The 14,376-nt window shown below is 42.2% G+C and overlaps 2 protein-coding genes across 3 annotated transcripts in view; both read left to right on the forward strand.

The window, feature by feature from the left end:
• LYRM7 (LYR motif containing 7) overlaps positions 1 to 14,376 on the forward strand; it is a 31,839-nt gene that overhangs the window by 13,240 nt on the left and 4,223 nt on the right. The window contains exons 2-4 of one of the 2 annotated variants that reach the window (XM_016192312.2): positions 1,183 to 1,255; positions 8,307 to 8,377; positions 11,552 to 11,633. In XM_016192312.2, coding sequence (XP_016047798.1) covers positions 1,183 to 1,255; positions 8,307 to 8,377; positions 11,552 to 11,633 — 226 coding nt within the window. The remainder of the gene's footprint in view (positions 1 to 1,182; positions 1,256 to 8,306; positions 8,378 to 11,551; positions 11,634 to 14,376) is intronic. The other variant, XM_060177696.1, reaches the window with a different exon arrangement.
• The window catches only part of CDC42SE2 (CDC42 small effector 2), a 183,557-nt gene continuing 170,382 nt past the window's right edge, over positions 1,202 to 14,376 (forward strand). The window contains exon 1 of the mRNA XM_060177721.1: positions 1,202 to 1,255. The gene's annotated coding sequence lies outside the window, so the exon portion shown is untranslated. The remainder of the gene's footprint in view (positions 1,256 to 14,376) is intronic.

Genomic DNA, 14,376 nt, shown 5'->3' on the forward strand with positions numbered 1-14,376 from the left:
GACCTGCTTTACCGCCTGTGAAGCGACTCCCCTGCAGGTGGGGAGCCGGGGCTCCAACCGGGATCCTTATGCGGATCCTTGTGCTTTGCGCCACCTGTGCTTAACCCGCTGTGCTACAGCCCGACTCCCTTTTTTTTTTTTTTTAAATATTTATTCCCTTTTGTTGCCCTTTTTGTTTTACTGTTGTGGTTATTATTGTTGTCACCATTGTTGGATAGGTCAGAGAGAAATGAAGAGGCGAGGGGGAGAGAAAGAGTGGTACCTGCAGACCTGCTTCACTTCCTATGAAGCGACTCCCCTGCAGGTGGGGAGGTAGGGAACTGGGGGCTGGAACCCCGATCCTTACTCCAGTCCTTGCACTTTGCGGTACCTGTGCCTAGCCCTCTATGCTACCGCCCAACTCCCTCTGTTTTTGTTTTTACCAGAGTACTGTTCAGCTCTGGCTTGTGGTAGTGTGGGAGTGTCGGGCTGAGAGACAGACGACCCGGGACTCATGGCTGGGTTGTAGGCAGTATCTCTTTATTCATGCTGGACGCAGCACAATCTAAGCTGAGCTAAACTAAACTAAACTAAACTAATATACTTGCCAAGTAGGGTGTAAACAGGATGTGATGTAGAGAGGGTGGAGAGAAAAGTGACTGGTGAAAATCAGGGTGTGACAAGGAGAGGGGGCGGAGCAAAAAAGACATCATGAACCAGTGGGGATTAAACCAATGCCCTGCAGGCATGCTGGTGCTTAGTTATGTAAATAGAATAGTGTTAAGCAGGGGGGATTAAACCAAATGAAACAGAAGGGGTTTTTAGAAGTAGAATTAGAAGCATACCAACATGGGAGGATTGAACCTGGGACTTTGGAGCTTCAGGTATGAAAGTATTTTTGAATCACCATTATGCTACCTCCCCAGCCCAGGTATATTAACTTTTTAACCAACTTTATTGTTGTGATTAAAGAATATCATACTGCCTCTAAAAATAGTACTTTCATTTTTATTTTCAGATTTGCAGATAGATGCTGAAGGGAAGTTTTTCTCTTTTTTTTTGGAAGTTTATTTTTAACAAGCCCTGGTTTTCATCAGCTATTTTGAAAAATAGTCCAAGAGACAAATAGAATTAACTGTGATTCTTGTAAATATAAAAAATGTGAAACTTTTTTTGAGACCTGAATTCTAACTTTCTTGATAGGTTTTACAGCTCTTTAAAACACTGCACAGGACCAGACAACAAGTGTTTAAAAATGATGTGAGAGCATTAGAAGGTAAGTTTATTTCTTATATCTTTAAAGCAAGTCCATTTTCTCTCTCTCCCTCTCTCTCTCTCCCACCAGGTTGTTGCTGGGGCTTGGTGCCTGTACTATGAATCCACTGCTCCCGGCAGTCAGTTTTCCTTTCTTCCTTTTTTCTTTTTTCTTCCTATTTTTATTTTACAGAACAGAGGAAAATTGAGAGGGGTGGGGGAGAGAGACACCTATGTCCTGCTTCACCACTCAAGAAACTTACTCCTACCCCACCAACTCCCCTACAAGTAGTAATTTCGCATGGTCAGTCACTTTGTAGTTTATCTGAAGAGTCCTCAAGAAGGGAGAATGGCACATGTGTGCCTGTGATCAGACCTGTAGGCAGAGTACTGATAAAATCACATCACATCAAAAGGAACTAGAAGATCAAAGATACTTTTAGGTAAAACACAATTCAGGGGCAATTGTCAAAGTAATTGTCAAATTACTTTTTTTTCTTACTATTTTTTTGACAGGACAGAGAGAAATTGAGAGGGGAGGAGGGATAGAGGAGGAGAGAGATACTTCTGTCCTGTTCCACCACTTGTAAAGCATCCCCTATGCATGTGGGGAGCCTGGGCTTGAACCCAGGTCCTTTGCTTGGTGATATGGACTCTTAACCAGGTGCACCCATCCTGGCTTAGTAAAAATTACTTTCAAGGTGTAGGTGACATGTTAAACCTTGATTCAATAGTCTTTCTCTGTCATTAGGCACAATTCTCTGATGCCTCAGGAAATAATCAGGTCACTCTGTTATGCACAAACCCCAAAACCTTTATGGAACGAGCCAAAGGTCAGAGTTACAGATATGCATTTTGCATAGTCCAAGGCCTATTGACTACTAATTAAAGCTATTGACAATCTTCATACTTCTGCCTTAAGGGGGAGGGAATTTAGACAAAAAGGAGTCCCTAAAGCCTTACTTACAGGGTACCTGTTAGCAGTCAACCAGACATGTTTTGTAAACATGGAGGCTTTAGGCAAAATCAACAGAATTTTTTTATAATCAGAATTTATTTTTATTTTTTTGCCTCCAGGAATATTGCTGGGACTGGTGCCTGCACTATAAATCCACTGCTCCTGGAGGCTATTTTTTCCCTTTAATTGCCCTTGTTTATCACTGTCATTGTTGTTAGATAAGACAGAGAGAAATCAAGAAAGGACAGGAAGACAGAGACAAGGAGAGAAAGATAGATGCCTACAGACCTATTTCGTTGCTTGCGGAGCGACACCCCTGCATGTGGAGAGCCAGGGGCTTGAAGTTTATTTTGTTATATATATATATATTAACACCATTCCCACCACCAAAGGTCTGTGTCCTTACCCCCACCCCCCTATAGAGGAGTTGAAAAATCTGCCCTCCTCCCTCCTCAGAGTTTTTTACTTTGGTGCAGTAATCCAAACTCAGTCAATTTCTGCTTTGTGTTTCCATTAGAATTTCTAGCCACGAATAGCAAAAAATCTGGGATCAGAAAACTTCAGTAATGACCCTTACAAATTGGTGATTTAATGAATTCTATCATTTTAAAATAAATTGACTGTCATTACTTTATAAAAAAAAAAGAGACTTTCATGATCAACACTTTATCATTTTAAAATCTGAATTATTTAACTATAAAAGTATTAAAGACTTGTTCCCAGTATTCACATGAAGTTCTTGGGTTTGTAGAAAAGAGGTTTAAATTGAATATATTAGGGTCTAGAAGGTAGAGATACACAGCTGGATTCAGAAGTGAAAAACAGAAAATTAAATTTTTTTTTTTTTACTTTTTATTATTTGTTTATAAAAAGGAAACACTGACAAAACCATAGGATAAGAGGGTCACAACTCCACACAATTCCCATCACCAGAACTCCAGTTTCCCATCCCCTCCCTGATAGCTTTCCTATTCATTAACCCTCTGGGAGTATGGACCCAAGGTCATTGTGGGACACAGAAGGTCCAGCTTGTGTAATTGCTTCCCCACTTCTTCTTCTTCTTCTAGCGTTTGCCTTTCTTCCGTAGCCAGTCAACAGCATCAGGTTGAGCCTGATGTAAAGTTTCGAGACCTCCTTTGAATCTGGAGAGGTGGCAGTCGTTGACTATGTGGGTCATAGTCTGTCTGTAGCTGCAGGGGCAGTTCGGGTTGTCTCTGGCTCCCCAGCGATGGAACATAGCAGCGCACCGGCCATGGCCTGTTCGATAGCCATTGAGGAGGGCCCAATCATAACGTGCTAGGTCAAAGCCGGGTTGACGCTCGCAGGGGTCTGTGATGAGGTGTTTGTTCTTTACCTCAGCTGACTGCCAACTCTGTTTCTAAGAGTCTGGAACAGAGAAGTTCAGTGTAGGCATAGGAGACCAGATTGGATGACGAGACGTCAAGCGTTGGACAGGGTGGGCAAAGATATCCGTGCATATTGGCAGGTCCGGTCGAGCGTAGACGTGGGAAATGAACTTAGATGATGCCGCATCCCGACGAATATCTGGCGGGGCGATGTTGCTAAGAACTGGCAGCCTTGGAACTGGGGTGGAACGGATGGTTCCAGAAATTATCCTCATGGAGGAATACAATTTGGAATCGACCAAGTGGACATGGGGGCTACGGAACCATACTGGGGCACAGTATTCTGCAGTGGAATAGCATAATGCCAGAGATGATGATCGTAGTGTGGAAGCGCTCGCGCCCCATGAGGAGCTGGCCAGTCTTGCAATGATGTTATTCCTCACGCCCACCTTTGCTGCAGTTTTTATGAGATGTTCGTGAAATGACAGGGTATGATCGAGAATAACGCCAAGATAGACTGGCTGGGCCTCATGCCGGATTCTCGTATTGTCAAGCTGCACATTAAGCTCATGCGAGGCCGAGGCATGGTGCAGATGGAAAACAGATGATACCGTTTTTGCAGTGCTAGGGATTAGTCGCCATTTTTTACAGTATTCAGATATCAGAGATATGTCTTTCGTGAGTGTTGTAGTGTTTCCTCGAGGATGTCAAACTTGGATGCCTGAGTTGCACAGCAGATGTCATTGTAGATGAACTTCCTTGAAGAAGTTTCTGGGAGGTCATTGATGTAAATATTAAATAGCGTAGGAGCCAGAACAGAGCCCTGGGGGAGGCCACAAGTCTCCATCTGCTAGACTTGTCACCCAGAATCTTCTGTTTTGGAGAAGAAACGATATAGCGTTGGCCACCCATGGAGGCAGGCATCTTGAGATCTTGACTAGGAGACCTCGGTGGCAGACCGTGTCATAGGCTGCTGTGAGATCAACAAAGACAGCACCCGTCTTTAAATTCTTCTGGAATCCATTTTCAATGAAAGTTGAGAGGGCCAGGACTTGTTCGCAGGTAGATCTTCCTGGGCGGAAACCAGCTTGGGCGGGTGATAGGAATTTCTCTGTAAGAGGAGAAATACATGACAGAAGCAGCCTCTCAAGGAGTTCGTAACACACGGAGAGGAGAGAAATTGGTCTATAGCTGGCGGCCAGTGTTGGGTCTTTCCTTGGTTTCAAAACTGCTATTATCTTCGCACGACGCCAAATTTTGGGCATAGATTCGGATTCCAAGATGTGGGACAGGAATGTAGTGAGCCACTTCTTTGCCGCGGGGCCCAAGTTAAGAATGAGTTCTGGGGTGATGTTATCATAGCCAGCAGCCATTCCCGGTTTAACCCTCTTCAAAGTGTCTTCCAGTTCAGACAGTGTAAAGGGAGAGAGTTTTGGAGATGGACAAGATAAACGGAAGTGGGATGACCACTCATGGGAAATTTCTCTTTTCCAGACTGGGTCGATCTTAGCACATCCAACTTGAGTTTAGGTGACTGGCCACTGAGTTTGGAGATACGGGAGGATGGGAGACGGGAGAGGGTTGGCTACCGGCACCCAGACTATGAAGAAGCTTCCAGGCCTTCCTACTTGAGTGGGTGAAGTTCAGACTTTCCGTGAGTTGTTGCCAGCGGGCTTGGCGTGCTGCATCCAGGGAAGCAATGAGATAGATGGTCAGCCACATCTGGGTCGCCCGACTCATCATACTGCTTTAGTAGTTGCTCGCATTCAGCATCAAGACAAGGCATATAGTTAGCACGTCTCCCACGAGGAATAGCTTGGGAAGCTGCTTTGAAGATGGCTTGGTGGAAGCGCCTGTAGGAATCTTCAGAGGGGATAGAGTTAATTGGAATTGCAGGAATAGATTTGTTGGTAAGATCACTGAACAGACGCCAGTTTGCTTTCCGAAAGTTCCATCTTAGTTTCTCCAAGCACAGAATCAGTGGGAGCTGGAGACCAATGTGGATGATAGCTGGGCGGTGATGACTGTGCGGGAAGATCTTGAGAACTTGTCTCGTAGCAGGAAAGGCTTGGCCGTTGACTGTGCTAATCCAGCACAAGTCGGGTGACGAGTCTTTATTCCATCTAGCACTGTGAAAAGAACCTGGCTGTTTGGGATCGTATAATAGGGAGAGGTCATTTGCTGAAGCCCAGTCAGCTAAGATAGAGCCATCAGCACAAGTGGAGGGATATCCCCAGTCTTGGTGATGACTATTAAAGTCTCCAACGTAAACGGCTGGGTGATTCGGGCTAGGCAGGACCTCATTATCCCATGAGGCACTGGGAGGCTTATATACGTTGATGAGCTGAATAGTTCCAATAGTAATGGAGTCGTAGAAGGTCGAAGAGGCTGTATGGTAAACATCCGCAAGATACAATTTAGCGTAGATGGCTCGGCCGTGTTTAGGATGGAGATTATAGCATATTAAATCGAATCAAGCAGCTTCATCGACTGCTATATGTGTTTCTTGTAGGCAGATAACATCTGCCTGATGCTGTATCACCAATTGACCAATAAGAACGCGTTTGGCAAAGGACAGCCCCTCAACATTAAGTTGGAGGACTCGAAGAGCAGGACCAACAGCTTGAAAGCTGTCAGGAGCTGCTTGTTGCTGGCTTTGAAAGTGACTGGGATCCATGTGGATTCAGTCGGCTAGGAAGGATCGTCAGTTTCCCCAATGAATGGGTACTCATGGGATGCACCACAGGAAGGTCGATCCAATGCATCCCCACTGAACATAGGCGTTGACAGGTTGATCCATACTTCCAGCCTGCCTCTCTCTTTCCCTAGTGGGGTGGGGTTCTGGGGAATCAGAGTTCCTGGACATATTGATGGGTTCCTCTGTCCAGGGAAGTCTGGTTGGCATCTTGCTAGCTTCTGGAACCTGGTGGCTGAAAAGAGAGTTAACATATAAAGCCAACCAAGTTGTTGACTAATCATGAACCTAAAGGCTGGAATAGTGCAGATGAAGAGTTGGGGGGGGGTCTCTGTTTTGTAAATAGCTAGTAGGCATATTTTAGTTATATGCCAAAGGGCCTGTGGCTATACTAGTGTTTTTTTTTTCCCCCGATCCTGAAATCTGATCTGCAGATGGATCCTAGTTATTGTCTGGGGAGATGATATCATGGCTGGAAAAAGGGCCAGAAAGCTGGATCAGGGGAGAGAGAAGAGAGTAGCTCCCAAATATCAGAAAGGTGTATAAATATTGTTTACTGTAAACCCCATCGATTTAATCTGATCTGGGGCCCATATTCAGCTTAGGAGCCTATGTGACCTCTGCATCCCTGTAGATCTGAGCTCACATTCTGTGGTCATGAGTAGAAACATTCCATGCTGCCCCAATATCAGGACCCATCTTCCTCAGGTTTAGCATAGAGTATGTTGTCCATCCTCCCTTCAGAGGATGGAACATTCTCTACTGTTGTTGATCCAAGTTGAGGGCAAGGTCCTATGGGGTCCACAAAGAGGTCAGTTTTGTTGTTCCTGATATAGATGACTGGTCACGGAGAGAGGGATTTATTTGAGGTTTAGGCCCATCATGTCTGTTTGGGAATATCAGGACTCCCCGATTGGGGCCCCAGCTGAAGGGATGGCCTGTTAGTGACTAAAGAGTCATCATTAAGGTATGCCAGTTTCTTGCCTTTATTCAGCTTTTGCAGTCCTTGCTTTGATAAGGATAGCTTGGGAGTGAGTGAGGGAAGTATAATAGGAAATAACTGAGGAGGGTAGCTAAGTTTATGTAGACACTATTTCATTATGAACTTGATACTACTCACTGCAGATTATTGTGTACTTTTGCTTTCAGGTATATATTTTGCCCTAATTTATGGATACAATGTGAGCATATGCCCTATCTCATGCGACCTGGTCTATATCTAGGTTTTGAGACTTTGTTGGGAAGTGAGCCACCTGGAATTGAATTAGAGAATCCTATGAAAGGAAAGGTCTCACCTGAGTAATGAGGCTGAAGGGTTGACATTCCATGCCTGACATCTCTGGACACAGAAAGATAAAGATGACTATGAGATGATCCCACTCATAAACAGAAGTTGAGAAAGAAGAACACAGTGTGAAACTCAAGGCAGGATTTGACTGAATTTGGAGTAGGGCACCATTGTAAAAACCTGGGTTAAGGCTGAGGGTGTATGTTCGGCTTCTGGAGCAGGCAGGGAGAAAACTAAAATTTTGACATGCTAGAGGGTTATATTAGTTTAATTAAGAATTCACCAGTTTGGGGCTGGGTGGTAGCATACTTGCTTTAGCACAAATGTTACAATGCATAAGAACCAGGGTTTGAACCCCTGGTCCCACCTGCTGGGGGAAAGCTTTGCAAGTGGTGCAGCAGTGTTGCAGATATCTCTCTGTCTCTCTTTCTCTACCACCCCTTCCTTCTCAATTTCTGGCTTTCTCTATCCAATAAATATATAAAGATAATAGGGGTAAATAGTATATGGTTATTCAAAGAAACCCTCATGCCTGAGGCTCCAAAGTCCCAGGTTAAATCCCCCATACCACCATAAGCCAGACCTGAGCAGTGCTCTGGTAAAAATAAATAAACAAATAAATGTAATAATTTTTTTTAAAAAAAGAATTCACCAGTTTATCAAGAGCATTCTGTGGAAGGTTCTTATTTTTATACTTATAGTTTTACACGATACAAAACTATTTCTTGTATAAGAGATGTATCCATAATATATAGCATATGTAATTATGCTTCTTTTTTTCCCTAGCAGCCAGAACAAAGATAAATGAAGAATTCAAAAGTAATAAAAGTGAAACATCTCCTAAGAAAATAGAAGAGGTATAACAATTTTTTTAAACATTTTATTTATTTATTCCCTTTTGTTGCCCTTGTTGTTTTATTGTTGTAGTCATTGTTGTTGGATAGGACAGAGAGAAATGGAGAGAGGAGGGGGAAGACAGAGAGGGGGAGAGAAAGACAGACACCTGCAGACCTGCCTCACCACTTGTGAAGTGACTCTTCTGCTGGTGGGTGCTGGGCTAGCCTGAGGGTGTTTCTTCCCGGGCACGTGCTCTCTGGGTTGGAGAGAACTTGACTGGAGCCAACCTAGGCTGCTGCTTACTCATCGACTCAACTCGGGAGAGGAACCAGGAACTCTCGTGGCTGAGCTGGGAAGGCAATGCAATAATGCCTTTATTGATCTGCCTTTATATCTTCTGAAGTGGAGTGGCAGGTCAGAAAAGGAAATGGGTAGAATAGGGGGTGGAGAGAAGAAAAGAGCATGAAAGTAGAAAGCTTCCACCTATCCAGTGGGGATTAAACCAATGCCCTGCAGGCAGGGTGGGTCTACGGCAAAACAGTGATTATGTAAATAGACCACAGCATTAAGCAGTGCAGGGGGCCTAGCGTAATGACCAACAGGTGGGGAGCCAGGGCTCAAACTGGGATCCTTATGCCAGTCCTGGTGCTTCGTGGCGCTATGTGCGTTTAACCTGCTGTGCTACCGCCCCACTCCCTAAGTGCAGATTTTATTCATTGTCCCCAGTAGCCTCACAAAGAGGCTGGAGCTACCAGGATCATCTGTCTCATGACAGCACTATGAAATCTTTTTCTCTTAGTAAGTCATTTTCAATTTTTTAAAAAGATTTTCTTGTTCTTGATTTATTTATAAAATAAAAAATATCGACAAGACCCTAGGATAAAAGGGGTACACTTCCACACAGTTTCTACCATCAGAGTTCTGTATCCCATCCCCTTCAATTTTTTTTTTACCTCCCTGCCTTTATTATACATCTGCTTACTTGTCTCCCTCCCTACTCTCTCTCTTCTCAGGTAACCTTAGTATCCAGTGACTTGTCTTTTTAGTTTTTCTGTTCTTCAGTCATATATCCTTACATTGTGTGCGTGAATAGTAACCTTCAACACTTGTCTTTCTTCTACTGATTTTTATCACTTTATATAATCCCCTTGAGTTCCTTCCATCTGACTGTTAGTGACAAATTTTCACCTTTTTATTACTACAAAATATACCACTGTACAGATGTAGCACATTTTCTCTATCCAGTCAGTTGCTTTCTTGAAGTCACATAACCATTTCACTAATTTTCAAGAAAATGCCTGCCAAATAACCAAGTCTAAATAGTCATAATTTATTTGCTAATGGTTCTTTCAAGTGAAGATGAAATTCCATGAAAAAAATGCTACTTCTCTTTTACAAGTCAAACAACACAGGAGACTAGTATTGTGAAAATAATTTTGACCTCATGCTTTTCTAGGAAGGGTTTCAAGTTCTTTAGGAGTCCAGATAACTTTGAAATATCCCTTTGTTAAGATTTGCTTTATCATACACAACATCACCATAATTTATGTCCTTTGACATTATTTTTGTATAGCTATGCCACCGGTTGCTTCTGTTCTCCCTGGTCTAAGGTTTTAAGAGAATCAACATATTAAAGACTCAGCCTATGTATTAAAAAGACTCAGTCTGTGATTTAAAAAATTTGAGACATTCAATCAATTTTCCCCTTCTCATATTAATTAAGTAGTTGATTTATATGACTACAAATTAATAGGAGTGTACATAAACACTATTCCCACCACCAAAAGACTGTGCCCTTCCTATCCCCCCTCTCCACTCTCCCCCACCCCACCCTGTGAAGCTGAACATCCACCCTCACCCTCAACCCAGGGTTTTTACTTTGGTGCCCTACTCCACCCAACACTTCTTGAGTCTGGCGCCTTAGACCACTTGGCCATCCTGACACTTCCAACACTTCTTGAATAGAGACTCTCCTTCCTCCATTTAATGTTTTGGGCTCTCTTGTCAAAAAGTAGTTATCCATAACTGTAGAAGTTTATTTCTGAGCCTTCAATTCTATTCCAAAATTGTATCTATTTTGGTTTCAGTACCAGGCAGGTGTGTGTGTGTGTGTGTGTGTGTGTAGATGTATATCTTTGGCAATCCTACGGATTTTCTGACTCCATTTAGATTTTTATAGCTATTTGAGTTTTTAGTATGCTTACAATGGTCATATAAAAGCAAAGACAATATTACCTTAAAAATTATAGTGAACCATATTATGATCCACTCTTAAAAATATTAACCATATTAAGATCCACTCTTAAAAATTTATCCAAATGACATGCAATCACAAATTTGAAGGGACATATGCAACCCTATGTTCATAGCTACATTATTTACAATTGCCAAAGAGTGGGAAGCAGCCTAAATGCTCATCAACAGATGACTGAATAAAGAAGTTATAGAATATGTACTCCATGGAATATTCCTGCTATTTAAAAAAAAAATGATATAGCGGGAGTCGGGCAGTAGCACAGCGGATTAAGTGCACATGGGGCAAAGCACAAGGACCCGAGGAAGGATCCCGGTCTGAGACCCCGGCTCCCCACCTGCAGGGGAGTCGCTTCATAAGCGGTGAAGCAGGTCTGCAGGTGTCTATCTATCTCTCCCCCTCTGTCTTCACCTCCTCTCTCCATTTCTCTCTGTCCTATCCAACGATGACGACAACAATTAACAACTATAATAGTAAAACAACAAGGGGAACAAAAGAGAATAAATTTTTTTTTTTAATGATATTGTATTCTTTAGGAGAAAATGGATAGAACTGGAGGTGATTATGCTTCAGGAAATAATAGTTGAAAGACAACCAACTACCAGACAGTTTCATTCATATGGCATCTAGAGAGCTGAAGGACATGAACTTACAAAACAGAGAGAGAGAGAGAGAAAGAAAAGCAAGTATTTTGTAAGACTTTGTGAGAACTATGATGGTTATCTGTCATCTTTGGGAGGTGGGAGGGTGGGAAGCAGAGCCTTGATGGTGGGTGCAGTGTGGAACTGTGACCTTACAATCTTGTAACCCACTATTAATTACAAATAAAAAATGGAAAAAGAAAAGATTGTAGTAAGCCTATAGGCTTCAAAAATGTTACATTCAAAGGAGCCACTGGGAAAGAAAACAGCTGAATATGTTTGTTTGGTTTTCTTAACAGCTAATAAAAATTGGTTCTGATGTTGAATTACTACTCAGAACATCTGTTATCCAAGGCATTCACACAGATCACAATACACTGAGTAAGTACAACTTAAGAAAAAAAAAAAAACTTCTGGGACCAGGTGGTGGTGCACTTGTTAAACACACATATTATACAGTGCTCAAGGACCTAGGTTCAAGCTCCTAGTCACCACCTGCAGGGGGAAAGCTTCATGAGTGGTGAAGCAAGTGTGCAGGTGTCTCTTTGTCTCTCTCTGCCTCCCTCTCCTTCTCAATTTCTGTCTCTATCCAATAATAAATAAATAAAAATATTTTAAAAAGAAGAAAAATATGTTCAGACTGAAATGTGTTTTAAAATACTAAACAAGTTTTTAATGCCGGTTAATAAAATATCTTGATGTTGACAATGTGGTATGTATTGTATTTGTCAAGGCTCAGAAGTGCATCTACCTGCCAGGCATAAGACTTTGTTTGATCCCCAGAACTACATGGGAGTAGTAGGAACTACTCCAACAACTCTGAGGATGGTGGAGTGATGCCTCTGTTCTCTCTGTGTCTCTCTCTTCATATCTGTCTCTCATCACAAAAAAATAGAAAAAGAAATTATACTTGGGACAGGCTATGGCTCACCTGGCTGAATGCACACATTACCATGCATGAGGACCCAGGTTTGAGCCCCCATTTCCCACATGAAGGGGGAATACTTCACAAGCGGTACAACAGGTCTACAGGTATCTTTCTTTCTCTTTCCCTCTCTGTCTTCCCCTCCCCTCTCAATTTCTCTCTATCCTATACAGAAGGGAGGAAGAGAGGGAGGGAGGGGGGGAGGAAGGAAGGAAGGAAGGAAGGAAGGAAGGAAGGAAGGAAGGAAGGAAGGAAGGTAGGAAGGAAGGAAGGAAGGAAGGGAGACAAAAAAAAAAAAAGAAAGAGACTGGACCAAAAAGGCAGCTTGGTGGGAATGTGCATTCATAAGACTCAGGGTTACATCTCTGGCACTGCATCTATCACAACAGAACTCTGGCCTCTGTCTCACAGTAAAATAGATCTTTAAGAAGTAATAAGATAAGATTAAAAGCTAACTTAAACAGGGGGCCAGGTGGTTGCACACCTTGGTTGAGTGAACATATTACAGTGCACAAGGACCTGGGTTCAAGCCCCTGGTCCCCTCAGCAAGAGGAAAGCTTCACAAGTGATGAAGCTGTGCTGCAGGTGTCTCTGTCTCTCTCCTTCCTTATTTCCCCCCTCCTCTAAATATCTGTCTCTATCCAGTAAAAAATAAATAAATAAAGATAATAAAAAAATTTAGAAGTTAGCTTAAACAAATTCTATATTCAAAAAAATATTTAGTCATAGTCTGTGGTGACATATAAAAAATGAAAGGAATTAAAGTTCTACTATTGACTCAGAACAGATATGTGACCTTTGTGTGTCTGAATTATATCAGATGTTTCAATATGACGAATGATTAGAAACTGAAAATAATAAAATAGTTTCATCTGCTGGAATAATCACCTTGTACACTTTAATTCATCTCTTTTTTTCTCTTCCTTCCAAATAGTGCTTAGAACAGAGCCAAATACTGTGTTTTTTTTTAAATTTTTATACAGCACCAAAGAATGAACCAGAGTGTTGTACATGTATATCACTGAGCAGCCTTGCTGACCCAGTTTTCTCTCTTTCTCTCTCACTAAAGAAAAAGAGAAAGTTTCCTTTTTTCTCTACTTGTTAAAAAAAAAAGGGGGGGGTTTGAGAACTAGCTTATCCAGAAGAGTGCATACTTTTCATGGACAAGGCCCTAGGTTTACGCCCAAGCTCCATATGGGGGCACCAGGAATGGCATGAGTGTTGCTTCATGGATGACAGAGCAATGCTGTGGGATCCCTGTATATATAAATTAAAATAATGAAAATATCAACCCAGAAATAATGCATACACAGGATTCTGGCACTAGAAAAAATATTAAAAATTTTAAAAGGGGGGCTGGGCAAACAGTATAATGATGTGCAAAGACACTTTCATGTCTGAGGCTCTAAGGTCTCAGGCTCAGTCCCCAGCACCACCATAAGCCAGAGCTGAGCAGTGCTGTGCATCTCTCTGTGTGTATCTTTCTCTATCTCGTTAAAATAAATAAATAAATAATTTTTTAAAGAAGACTATCTTTAGGGGATTGAGCAGTGGTGCACCAGGTTAAGACACATAGTACAAATATCAAGGACCCACACAAGGATCCCAGTTTGAGTCCCCAGCTCCCCACCTGCAGAGGAGTCAATTCACAAGCGGTGAAGCAGGTCTGCAGGTGTCGCTCTTTCTCTTCCCCTCCTTTCTCAATTTCTCTGTCCTATGCAATAAAAATGAAATATGACCACCAGGAGCAATGGATTTGTAATGCCAGCACCAAGCCCCAGCAATAACCCTGGAGGCAAAAAAAAAAAGAGAGAGAAAGAAAGAAAACTATCTTTATAATTTCAGGGTTCTTTGTTACTGACACAGTAATTTCACCCTTTAAAATAGTATTTACTTTGTTCTTTATTTTTCCTTTTTATTTGGCATGGGAAAGTGACGTTTTATTTCTAAGTGGGGGCAGTGAGTGAAAAATATTAAGAGGAAGCATGAAGAGTAAGAGAGCCTTTCTTTTGCATGATCTCAGGTGCATCAATTCGGATTCCCCCTAATTTTTAAAGATATTTTATTTCTTTTTAAATAAAGAGATAGAGAAAGACACAGAGGGACAGAGCACTGGTCAGGTCTGGCCTATGGTAGTGTTGGAAATTGAACCTGGGAGCTCAGAGCTTCAGGCATGACAATCATTTGGATAGCCATTAA

The sequence above is a fragment of the Erinaceus europaeus genome, chromosome 2, assembly GCF_950295315.1.
Source record: "Erinaceus europaeus chromosome 2, mEriEur2.1, whole genome shotgun sequence".
NCBI lineage: Eukaryota > Metazoa > Chordata > Mammalia > Eulipotyphla > Erinaceidae > Erinaceus > Erinaceus europaeus.